Consider the following 12,271-nt stretch of genomic DNA (forward strand, 5'->3'; position numbering starts at 1 on the left):
TGAATCAGCGTCCACTAAATCTATTATTCCATTTCAATGATAAATGGAATTCAGCCATCGCAGGGTGGCTTAGGATCGTCCTCCCTATCGTCTTTTCCTATCTACTATTCCTTGACCTCAGTGGAAAACGTCATGAGGTCAAGGAAAGGTGTAAAAGGCGGGTTCACACGACTTAGGAAAAGCCGACAGCTCTCATGCTCAGGGAATCCGACTCCGCTTTCACTAAACTATGTCATCATGCGACGGCGGACGTTATTGATGCGTCTGCCGTGGTGAGAATACAAATTTGTGAAGAAGGACTACAAAAAACACAGCGGCTCTGTCCAGCATGTTTCAGTGTGTATTACCAGCGTGTGGCATCAGACTTAAATGCTTCATAGGCAACGGTAACTGACATGAAGACTGCTGGGTCGTATTTCTACTATTCTTCTTCTTCGGATTTCATCGTTGACGTCCGTGCATGGCGCGTCACATTAAATATCACTGCCGCGATGACTTGTGGGAATTGTGAAATTCCCTTTCGCATAGGAAAGTCCAGTGTACCCTTTGCTAAAGGAGATATGAAAGGAAGCATTGAAGCTCCTTTCATATGCATTTAAAGAATCCAAACAGCTCTTATCATGGCTGCCGAGGAAATACTTCTAATTCGACCGCTCCCATCAATCCTATTATTTACACCTTTATTCCAAATATGCCATGTCGGAACCTTTTCTTCCAACTGTTGCTCTCCCACCCCGATACAACTTCCAATGCTTTGATGCCATACAAAGAGATGTGCAAAGACTACCTGTGTTACAATGTGTCGCACATAATATACATGTGCACCTGATCAGATCTTTTTGGATACAGAGCTAAATCCTCGGTGTGAGAGACTCCAACTTGCATGGCAACCATAAGCACAATGTATGTACAGAATATTATTAATCGCACACACCTCTTCATTCATCCTACTGACAAATTAAAGGGTAAAGATGTGAATTGGAATACGACCACCCACTTCTGTTTGAAAAATATAGCTACGGCTGGGGGAAAACCAGTGAGTAAAACTAACTCTGGATACAATTTGCATTGAATCATGACATTGAACAACTGAAATTTATATCACGATGAAAGAAATATGTCCACATTACCATAAATTGAATCTGCCGAGAGTCTTAAAATATTAAATCATCAATCGGCCCGTCTGCATCTGAATTGAAAAGCCGGGCCTCGAACCCGCAGCCTCGGTTATGGGATACCTACGCGCGCTTGCGTGGTGAGGTCTGTACCTTTTTTTTTAAATATTTGTTTTCAATTTACAGAGCCGGGACACACAGAACCGACAGCTAGCGGACCGTGGGGAAATATTCGCTGAATTTTACAAATCCCGTACTGCCTCTCAAACTCTTCTCAGAGCTGTGTGGAAATGTACAGCTAATGCTGACATCTCCTGTTTCTCACTCCCCTGTTTTATTGCAACCGTGTCACTCCATTAATCAGTTTCTGGGCCCTGATACTGGGAATGCAATTGTAGACTACACAAAGTACTAATTTTATACGGTATGAACACTACATCAATGCCTTAAGTATTCTGATTTGACGGTTACTATGAAAAAATGTTTCAACCGTATGCAGGCATTTTATACTAGCAGAAAAAGATACAGGTACCAACGCATAGAAATGTATATAGCAAACTGCCGCCGTGGTACTAATAACATTAATGATGGCTCCTTTCCATTCAAGTGTCCCAGCATCCCCATGACAGTAAACCATCAACAAGAATACCAGGACCCTGAAACACACAAGTGGATTCACTCGCAGTTGTCGTTGGTTTCACAAAGCTCTCAGCAAAAGGTAAGCATTGCAATGTGCGAGCATGAGGAGCGAGAGGATTACTAATTTCTGAAATCTGAGCGCTGACATTGTCATGGAGAGTGGTTTCGTTTCATCACCTTGTTTAGCTCTATTACAGCACTGTCCAGTGTTGATACACACCAAAAAACTGAATATGCTGGAATATGGTCAATTAGAAAAAACACATAAGGCCAGTTAGAGTTTACTAAAACTTACTAAAGCGTCACAGGATGTAACGTAAAGCAATGTCACAGTCAGGGTTTACCTGGTGTCTTTGCTGTATCCGTCGCTGTGCGCCTGAAGCTGGTCGCGTTCTCCAGAGGAAGTTTGCTGTGCTTTCTGAATGGGTATAGAAAAATTAAAAAAATAGGGGAAAACGGTTCAACATCATTTTTGAGGTGCCACTTTCATGACACAACAGGTACACGTGTGACAGGGTTTTATGTATCGATGCTTCCACAATAACTCACCTTCACACTACATGGCGGCCTATTAGTTGAGAGTGGTTTTGTGTGTGTGTGTGTGTGCCCTCTGCGTGCAGGCCAGGTACCATACACCGCTGTCTAAAGAAAAAAGTTGGGCTTCACTCAGGCTGATGGGTCTTGCCAGCCTTGTCCTCGGCATGGTCTAGAAATTACCGCCATCGAATGCAGTGTGGCTACAGTTGGGACTGAGGAGCAAGCCAACCTGTGATGTGTCTGACCTTTGGCCCTGGCCTCCCCCTCCTCCATTCAGACCCGGACAAGTGACTGTTTCCCCCCTCTCATTGCCGAAAGACACAAGAAGGCAGCCCAAAGGATCAAGCGACTTAACCTCCCTTTTTTAATAGACTGTTCACGATTTTAATATTTTTTTTATAATTAATTAAAAACAAAGCTTTTCAACTCACATTGTCTTGTGGTCTTCTGCCCTTACCGAGACTGGTTGGTCAAATCAAAAGAACCTCACACCCACTGTTTGTCATCGCAGTGAACGTGCGTTACACACGTGAAAGAGAAGCCAACTTTAAAAAAAAGTTAAAGATGTATATTAAACATTCAATAATGGCCTTTTCCTTTTTTTCCCCTAATTTGAAAACATCTGATTCGGCGAAAAACTTTCATTAAAGCTTTCATAAAGTCAATATAGTTCATCAATATTACCTTGTAACATTTAGGTACCATTTTGCAATAAGATTACAAAACCATGGTCTACGGTGGAGGCACTAGTATTCAAGTGACATAGATTTTACTGGTAAGGGCAAGCATGTAAAGTGCACACACATAAGCCTGCGATGCGTTTCAGGATTACATTTCAGTATTGTGGCATTGGCACGGACGTAACAAACCACCCATATTAGGTTGCATTTTGTGACAAAGGGTTTGAAAGCAGTCGAGTGTTAGAAAAACAGCTGCATGACTGGGACAATGACAAGCCGAGTCAGGACCTTTATTAAGTACACCGATTTTAACAGGGCATACTTTCTCACCACAACAAACATCTGCTTCATTTGTGGACACGTTTACAGCAGTTTTCCCAAAGAAAAGGAAACCAAATATAAATGCTGGTCCAAACGTCCAAGCAGCTGATTTTATCTGACTGTACACATCAAAGAGGCTCAACCATATCTGTGACCGTAGCAGAATTTTGCATAAATGTCAAGTGTCTGTTGGGTCTAATGTTAAACCCCTATGCAAACATCAACTTTAAAAAATGATTCTGAATAAATCTATACAGCAAAAACCAATAGGAATGAATAAGGGGTTGTTTATATCCACTGGGAACAAACTGACACCTCACCATAGTTACAGTATCTGAACCAAAGGCAGACAACTTACTAGTATTAAAACAATGGTAAACTATACTGAATATTGAACATTCAGATCCTTTCCTAATAGCATACTGTTAAAAATATTACAAAAGTCCTACATTAAAAACCCAAGTCTGTATATATATATCTATATATATAGATATATATATATAGATACATAGAGGCCTTATATCTGGCCTTGGGCCCCAAGATCCAGGCACTGCACCCCATTAAATCTTAGTCCAGTTCTTCAGGATCTTCTCTGCTGCATCGAGAGTACTGTCTTGCTGTTGATAAAATAAAATATAAAGTAAAAGTTATTAAAAATGCCTTTTTCCACTACAGAAAAGAGGAAACTGCACCTTTGCCAAAATGTATCTTTACTAGATAATTGTGGATGTTCTGTCCTTTCGCCTTATAACTATCAAGATAGCTTTTGTATTTACCTTAATAAAGCAAAGGCGAATATATTTCTCAAACTGCTTCTTGGACTCATCCCCAACAAACGCTGTGACCGGAATGGCTGCCAGTTTCTATAAAATAAAAGATTTTTTTATGAACAGTAATAAAGAAAAAATGAACATAATGTTTGCAATGCGTGTGCTTTATACCATAGGGAGCAAAATGGAATAAGGTCAATTTACCTTTTCCTTAATCATCCACTTCACAAACTTATAGTCATAGGCTTCACCCTCATCATCAGTCACATGTGACAGGTCCTGATCTACAATGAATGCAGAGCAGAGATGATTATTCAGCCGTTGGGTTGGAGTCCATAGTTCCACTGCCGATCCAAATTGATAAAATACTAGGAGTTCTGATATTTCAAGTTTATCAAGATATTATTGTCCACCATTTATATTAGCTTAAAGGAAATAATATTGCAAGTAGTGATTTATTTATTTTGAATGGTAAGGATATATCCATGAAATAAATGTACCATAGTAATCTTAGTTTTGCCTTATTTCAATATTGCATTACATGTTAAAAGCTGTGCAACCACAAGCCTGTGAACACAAAAAACACATTTTCTTGTTTTTACATTTTTGTGTCCAGTAGTAATCCCTTTTGCAAAAGTTGCGTTTAAGGGAAATGAATGGCCGCCGTCGAGTTTCACCGTTAAATAATTACCAGCCACGACAGCGTCATTGGAATTTTTTCACATTGTGAGTCTGTACAGTACATGTGCATCTGTGTCATCATGGCAAAGATGAATTCCTGGAGACATCAGAACTTTACAGGTGTAGAGTGGAGAGCAGGAGAAGGCAGATTTCCACAGTGGGTGGTTCAACCCACGACTACAGAGTACTCGTGTAGTAATGTACAATCAACCACTAAGTACTCATGAGCCGGAACAATTTTACCTAGAATAAGTCAGCTTTTGTATTCCTGCACTGAAAATGCATATCTTAAATTGAGTACATGTTCTGATTCAAAGAACCCTTTGAATTGCTAATTGCATACCATATTCTTTTGCATGAACTGATCTACATTGTTCTGAACAGATCTAGTTACTCACAATCTCAATTACAACATAGTGAGGATATTTCTTGCCAACTGTGAGTTCACACTATACCTTGAACATAAATTAGTAATCATCTGCTCAATAAACTTCTGTGAGGCACATACAATAAACATGATATGTGAAAATAGTTAATGGAACTTCAGTCTAATACAGCTTTAGACTGTTTGAAAACCAGTGTGTAAGTGTCTGTGTTGTCAGTTTAGATGGGCAGTAACTCACTGAGAGAAGTGACATCCACCAGCATGAAGTAGCCTCCCTCTGGGATGACCGGAGTCATACCGGCCTCCTGCACGATGGCAGCCATGCGGTCCCTCTTGCCTTCAAGCTCTTCTGCCAGTGAGGTGAAGTAGCACTCGGGCTGACCCATCAGCTCACAGTTCAGGAGCATACCTTGTGCCACGGCCTCCTGTAGATTAGAAAACAAGCTTCATTTGAAAGTGGATTTAAATATTCTTTTCTTTTTCTTACGGATCTGAAGGAGCTTCTCTGACTTGCCTGTAAAGGTGTCGGACAGGTGTAGAGAGTGTTCTGCATGACGGTCTGAAGGTGCTTGATCAAGTGCTCAGGTCCTATGGACCAACCAAGCTAGAAGACACAAAGTTTAATTCCATCTTATGCAAGACCTGATTGTTGATTGTTAAACACAAGTGTTTTAAATACGGATTTCTCACCTTCCATCCAGTGACGCTAAAGGTTTTCCCTGCACTGCTGATAGTAATTGTTCTATCCCACATTCCGGGCAGAGTTGCTGAAGAGATATAGGACAACAAATAACAGGAAGTTTGATTTTAAATCCAGAAACAACTTATTTTTATCTTAAGTAGAACATAATGTTATGCTTAAGGATCAAGTGTTTTCTGAAGAACTGTCCTGGTGTGTAAATCTCCTCTCGGCAGACTGAGACGTGTAAGACCACAATCATATTGTTACCTCCACCAAGGAGGTTATTTGCGATTGGTTGGGTGAATAATTAAATGTTAAGCTGGAAAAACATACCAATTTTGATATGCTGGTGGCCTCTGTAGATGAGCCACTCGTACACCTCATCGCTGAAGCACAGTGTGTCATGTTTAATGCAGAGGTCAGCGATCATCTGCAGCTCGTCTCTGGTGAAAACCTGCGGGAAAAGAACAGAAACCACCAAAGCCGCTCGAGTTCCCCGTCATGTCAAGACATGAAGTCTTTACATTTCTCAAACATATTGAGTGGTGACTGCGACGTGTACAATACTTGCCTTCCCTATAGGATTGTTGGGAGTGTTGATGATGATGGCCTTTGTCTTGGAGTTGAATTTACTGGAAAGCTCGTCTGGGTCAAGAACCCAGTCAGCACTTGTGATGGTCGTCTTTCCAGACTTCTAAAGGATAGCAGGGAATATTTCCTTTCATGACTTAAAATTTACAACTTTTCGCAGGCCAGAGTGGTTGGAGTAAATACTGTAAATGTGGAACATGTATGGCAAACACCAGTGTCTTTGCATTAAACTTACAAGGCGTAACGGTATCAACACAGGCTTGGCCCCTGCCATTCGTACCATCGGTACATAGCAATCAAAGAAAGGTTCTATTATGATGACCTATAAGGACAAGCATAATACACAATTAATAAATTAATAAATTCACAAAATACAGGGGGCATATTTACGAATATTTAGACACCCTTGTGTGGTCCAGTGAGAGGGAAGTCCTTACCTCGTCTCCCTCCTCCACCAGCCCCTGCATGGTGCTGAATAAGGATCCGTAACCCCCGACTGTGACCAGGATTTCTTTGAAGGGATCAATCTGACGTCCATAGACCTTCCCATAGACCTGAGAGAGGCCCTTCACCAGAGATGGGTGACCCTTTAAAATAAACAGTGGGTGTAAATCAGTGACATGATAGTATATAGACTAAAATTTGGACCTCTGGCTTCTGAACTACTGCATCAGAATCTACATTTCCAATTTAGATGATTGCTCCTAATTCAACACTTATAAACTGGAGATGACGAGAAGGAGGTGTGGTGTCTCATAGTATCGGAGCTCCGTTGATGATGGCTTTTTTATATATTCAGCGGGCACACGCGTAGCTCTGTGTGAAAATAATCAGAGTTGATCTAACCAACTCAAAACTGCTTTTCTGGAACCGAAAACTCTGAGTAGATCAAATTTGTAAAAACTTGCTTCCTGGAATAGGCCCCAGGTCATTGAGCACAACACATGTTGCTGCATGAAGACAACCACTGTCGTCTTCAACTTCTTTGCATCTCTAAACCCCAACTAAATAATTGGCCAGCCACCAAATAAAAATGGTTGTTTTGAAACCTTATTGAATCTTGCCCAACACTGACTAATGACACTGGCAAACATGCTTGCGACCCTGGGTCCCCCAACACACACCAGAACAACAGTTGCTCGGCAACTCTTTTATTTATGGAAAGACAAAACATACAACAACTTAAACTACATGTGACTCTGCCCGGCTTCGGTCACACGTGTTCACTCCCCTGGTGCAGCTGGAGGTCTCTCCTGAGCCTCCTCCACCCTCACAGAAACATAACTCACTCTATTCAAAATCGTGGTTAAAACCACTTCTCAACAAGGTAATGTAGTTAAATTGTGGCTGTGCAATAGAGCAACACCTATAGACTGTGCTTTAACAATCTCAGTCTCCTTCTGTACGACATTGATTTTTTTGATAGTTTTGGCGTCACAATGACTTTCCTCTTTGCAAAGTCGTCCTCCATGGTTACTACAGTTAATCATCTTACAAAGCCTCTGGTGTACTGGTTCATCTGGTCCACCGATGCAGCCTTAGCCAGCGCCTCCTTGACGTACGACGGCGGAGGGATGTCCGGGTAGCCTTGGCCAAGGTTAACAATGGACGGGTCTGCCGCCACTGAAGTAAATGCCACCCTGGAATGACAAAAGGAAATAAAGTGTAACTGGCTGATCCACACAAGACTCTAATCTGACTGGAGTAATTTGATATCACCATTGACTTAGTTATTTCTTCAGTTACAAGCACAGTCAGCAACGCATTTGCATGTTGTTAATACATTACTATATTATAATGGAAGAGACCTGCTGCAGTGTATAGAAGATTGCACCATGTCGATCAAAAACAAATGCATTAATCATTTTGTATACATTTCCACCATTTATTTTAAGTGATGGAAATGACTTTAATCAACCTCAATCCAAATAACATTAAGAATAAAAATTACTAAAAACCCTACTTGCCAGTCTTAGCTAAGAAATTTGACTGTCTGGGACAATCGCCATTTTCTGTGCCTTTCCAAGCAAAGTCCTTTCGTAAAAAAAAAAAACGACTGAGGAGAATGGTGGTGTTTTCTTTCTTCAACCTTAATTAGTTTGTGTAACACGAGATTTAACCGGTTACCACACCCTGCTAAGTAACCATACCTATTTACACTTTCCAGAATTCAGAAATGGGAAACAGATCAGACATATGTGCTCCGAACTCCTCTTCTACAGTGTCATACAAACAGATAATAAAGGTTTTTATTCCGTCACTTACCAGACATTTTTGTCCAGGCCCTGAATTCTTTTGGAGTTAGCGTGACGTGACGTCATGGTGTACTGCAAGTCAAAAAGAAACCAAATTTAATAAACCCGAATGAACATCTTACCAAGTGCTCGATTACACTGTGTTTAACTGCCATAAGCCCAGTGGTGGTGAAATACAGGAAGTGCTTGTCCAGCAAGAGGTTTGGCAGCTAAAATAATCATCAACCACGCAGGAGGTTGGTCGTCGTGTACGTTAACATTTCATTGTAACAGTGGAGAACATGTGTCAATGTATCACCTGATTCTATCATCCAGCAAATTCTTCAACAACACTACGCAACCGCTGCTCTGGTGTTCGCCTGTCCAGGGTCTCACTTATGGAACGCCCCCCTCGTGTTCATCACCACCATCATTGAGCAGAGGAGCTAAATACAAAGGTCTGAGGTGGACTTACCTGTGAAGTACAAAACCGCCTGTAGTGAATGTTGAATAAAGGGCAGTTCAGGACTTGGCGTGCTATGTTCATGCTGCAAGTCAAGACAAAGATGAAAATTACAGTGAAATTCATTTTTTAACCTTATCATGCTCTACTGTGTCACCTTGCAGTTTTTGCACACAAACCTTACCGAGTAATCAGTTTCATTTATCGACATGAACGTTAAAAGCACAAGACGGTCTGAAAATGAAAAACCATGTCTCGATGCAAAAAAAACCTTTTTGATTGATGCATTCACACGTGAATCGGTCAATGTACTACTGACTATAGAAAAAGGAGAGAGCTTAAGAAATGACGTTGATCAAATGGAAAAAAACACTAACGCTGACAATGTTTCTGTAGTTGTACTTTTTATAACCTCTATAAGGTTAAGTTCCATAGCTTCCTATTTGATTAATAGTGAAATGACCAAAAAAGGAGTCATTTATAAAACAATAAATGCCAAACATTTCTTAATGAAAGCATCTCAACTTATCTTGTATGGTTGTTTTGAGGGTTTTTTTTAAATCAGAATTCAAATGAGTATAAACAATCATTAACCCAACATTTTTTGTACTGTGGGGTCAGGAGGAAAAATACACTACACTGCAAACCTGCAACAGTAGGTGGCGCCAGTGGGCCGAGCTAAGGCCACAGTCAAGTACAGGCTCGTGGAACAGCTACGACTGCATGATGTCAAATATGAATATTATGGATAGCGACCAGTTCCCTGGTCGGGAGACATTGTCAAACCCCGGGGCTTATGTTGCCAACGACGCACGGGGGAACACGCTGCGTGTGAGCAAACCGTGCGCTAATGTTAGCTGCCCGCAGCCCCACACCAGCGGGCGCAATGACCGACGGCTAACGCTGGTGCGCACCCACTAGCTAGCCACGGCAGCGGCGTCAAGTGAAGGCGGCGAGACGCACCGGCAGGTCTCTTCGCTTTATTGGCCGTGGAGCGCGAGCGGGGGTTTGCCTGCCGCGAAAAAACGTACCATGTAGTGATAGGGGTTAAACAGCCGCCGTCGGTCGGTGGGTCGGTGGGTCACCGCGCAACTTACTTGTTGACGCACCGTTGTCCGTTGTGAGGGGCAGCGGGAGGAGGCGGTGCTGCTGCGTTCACGGTCGTTGGAAATCTGGGCCATACAGAAAAATGGGCATGACCCGACCTAAGCAAATTGTGGCTTCAGTTGTTTGGTTTTTTTGTTGTTGTTGTTTTTTGTGATACACTCACACAAGTGACGGTGAGTGTTCGCATCACCAGAGGGAAATAATAATAATGATAATAATTGTATTTATATAGCACCTCTCAGAAGTAGCTTCACAAAGTGCTTTCATAAAAGCATACAAATCACAGACAATTAAAATCAGCATTCCAACAATAATACGGTTTTCAGGTCACATATCTGTATAAAATATATATATGAAAAGACAATATAAAAAGACGACATCACAAAAAAGCAAGTCTATAGAAATTATAGAATATAGAATAGAATAGAGCTGGGTTACATTATGTGAGTTTGTCAAACTAGTTTGGCCTTAGCTTTGTATCATATGAATTTCTTCTTTGGAAAAAGAACAAAACAATGTTCATGGAGGCACTGGCAGTTTAAATCCTATCCGATGCACGTTTTATTCGGCGTCTTTGAGACTTAAACAAATCGTTTCCTCTCGTGTACACGCCGTCGCCCCCGATTTGTGCCTCGGAGACACAGTCCGGCCCCTGAGCTCAGCAGGGTGTTCCTCTGACCTCACCGCTTGGTTTTTGCTCTGAGACTTCATATAATCAGGTGTCCCTTTTCCAGATGATGGCCCGATTGCGTGAACCGACCACACCTGCACTGCAGTCAAGGTGTAGGAAGAAACATCTCGGACGATCAAGAGAAAGGAGAGGCCTCTGAGCTGAAATTTCAAATGTCACAGAAACGTTACGTCAACGTGACGTTACCGTTTTTCCCCTTTTCATTAAATTCGCGGCCCTCTAAAGTGCTGTTGTCACTCAGTCGTTATAGGGGTTTTAAGTGTAGATCGAGGGCAAATTGAACTTTTGCACATTAGTATAAGGCCAACATAACAAAGTGCACACGGAAAATCGGAAAGTAACGTACATGTAAACAATTGGCTTTTAAAACCATGTATCTACTTTGTAAACATCTGCCGATTTGTAACTTGATGTCAAATATAGTCTTAAAATGTAATCGTGGAACACAATTTTTTTCAAATGGAGTGCGAGTAGGAACTCTGAGAATGTCTGATTAAGGCATTAACCCTGCTTCAGTATTTATTTTAGCCATTGACTATGCTTTATTTGCCACAATGCCATCTATACTTTAACAAACTTTGGCTCCCCTGACTAAGATGAGCTGTCGTGTGCATGTGGTTCATGAACCACAGCCAGTACTGCACAGACAATCCGTTGGTGGCCGAGTTGGTAAACAGCCTACATTGTGCTTGAATGAGGATATGACCTGGTCAGCCCGAGTCAATGGCTGACTCATCTGGAGGACGACAGGATTTGTCCTGAGAACCTATTACAAAGTGAGGGCCTCAGATACAGACCCAAAAGCCTCACTAACCCCTTTACTCTGCGCAATTTACTCACTTTTCTCATGCATACACCCTATATATAGGGCAGCTGTGGATCAGGAGGTAGAGAGGTCGTCCACAAATAATCCCTGCGTCCTCCAGGCCGCATGCCGAAGTGTCCTTGGGCAAGAAACCTAACCCTAAATTGCCTCTGACGGCTCTTCAGGCAAGTGTGTGAATGTGTTGAACACAACCAGCTGCAACATGAACATAAAGTGTGCAACTAACTTATTTTCATAATCGATTCATCTGTCGATTCATTTCCTCGATTAATCGATTAGTTGTTTGGTCCATAAAATGGTGAAAAACGTTGATCGGGTTTCCCAAAACCCCAAGATGATGATTTTTTTTGTCCACACGCCAAAGATATTTAGTTTACTAAATAATATATACTGATTTGATATTTAGTTTTCATAGAGGAGCAAAGAAACCAGAAAATATCTACATTTAAGAAGCTGAAATCCGAGAGTTTTGCCTTTTTTTCTATAAAAACTACTTGAAACGATCAATCCACTATCAAAATGGTTGCCGATTCATTCAGTAGTCGATTA

The 12,271-nt window shown here is 41.5% G+C and overlaps 1 protein-coding gene and 1 long non-coding RNA gene across 4 annotated transcripts in view; both read right to left on the reverse strand.

The window, feature by feature from the left end:
• The window catches only part of LOC118317831, a 60,511-nt gene extending 58,246 nt beyond the window's left edge, over positions 1-2,265 (reverse strand). The window contains exon 1 of the long non-coding RNA XR_004795543.2: positions 2,099-2,265. This is a non-coding gene — a long non-coding RNA (uncharacterized LOC118317831). The remainder of the gene's footprint in view (positions 1-2,098) is intronic.
• Positions 2,266-3,247: 982 nt separating this feature from the next.
• On the reverse strand, positions 3,248-10,313 carry LOC118317826 (kynurenine--oxoglutarate transaminase 3). Of its 3 annotated transcripts, none has more exons than XM_035646853.2 (14): positions 10,196-10,313; positions 9,111-9,183; positions 8,667-8,728; positions 7,897-8,041; positions 6,839-6,988; positions 6,637-6,723; positions 6,382-6,504; positions 6,144-6,264; positions 5,819-5,895; positions 5,643-5,732; positions 5,367-5,553; positions 4,267-4,346; positions 4,069-4,155; positions 3,248-3,909 (listed from the first exon to the last, which is right to left on the reverse strand). In XM_035646853.2, the coding sequence occupies exons 2-14, from the start codon at positions 9,180-9,182 to the stop codon at positions 3,853-3,855; spliced, it is 1,338 nt and encodes a 445-aa protein (XP_035502746.1). In that variant the 5' UTR covers position 9,183; positions 10,196-10,313; the 3' UTR covers positions 3,248-3,852. The 3 variants fall into 3 exon arrangements, with proteins under 3 accessions (XP_035502746.1, XP_035502745.1, XP_035502747.1); XM_035646852.2 differs by having other exon boundaries at positions 10,130-10,266; XM_035646854.2 differs by lacking the exon at positions 9,111-9,183 and adding an exon at positions 8,955-9,110 and having other exon boundaries at positions 10,130-10,216.
• Between the last annotated feature and the right edge of the window lie 1,958 nt (positions 10,314-12,271).

The sequence above is a fragment of the Scophthalmus maximus genome, chromosome 13, assembly GCF_022379125.1.
Source record: "Scophthalmus maximus strain ysfricsl-2021 chromosome 13, ASM2237912v1, whole genome shotgun sequence".
Taxonomy (NCBI): Eukaryota; Metazoa; Chordata; class Actinopteri; order Pleuronectiformes; family Scophthalmidae; genus Scophthalmus; species Scophthalmus maximus.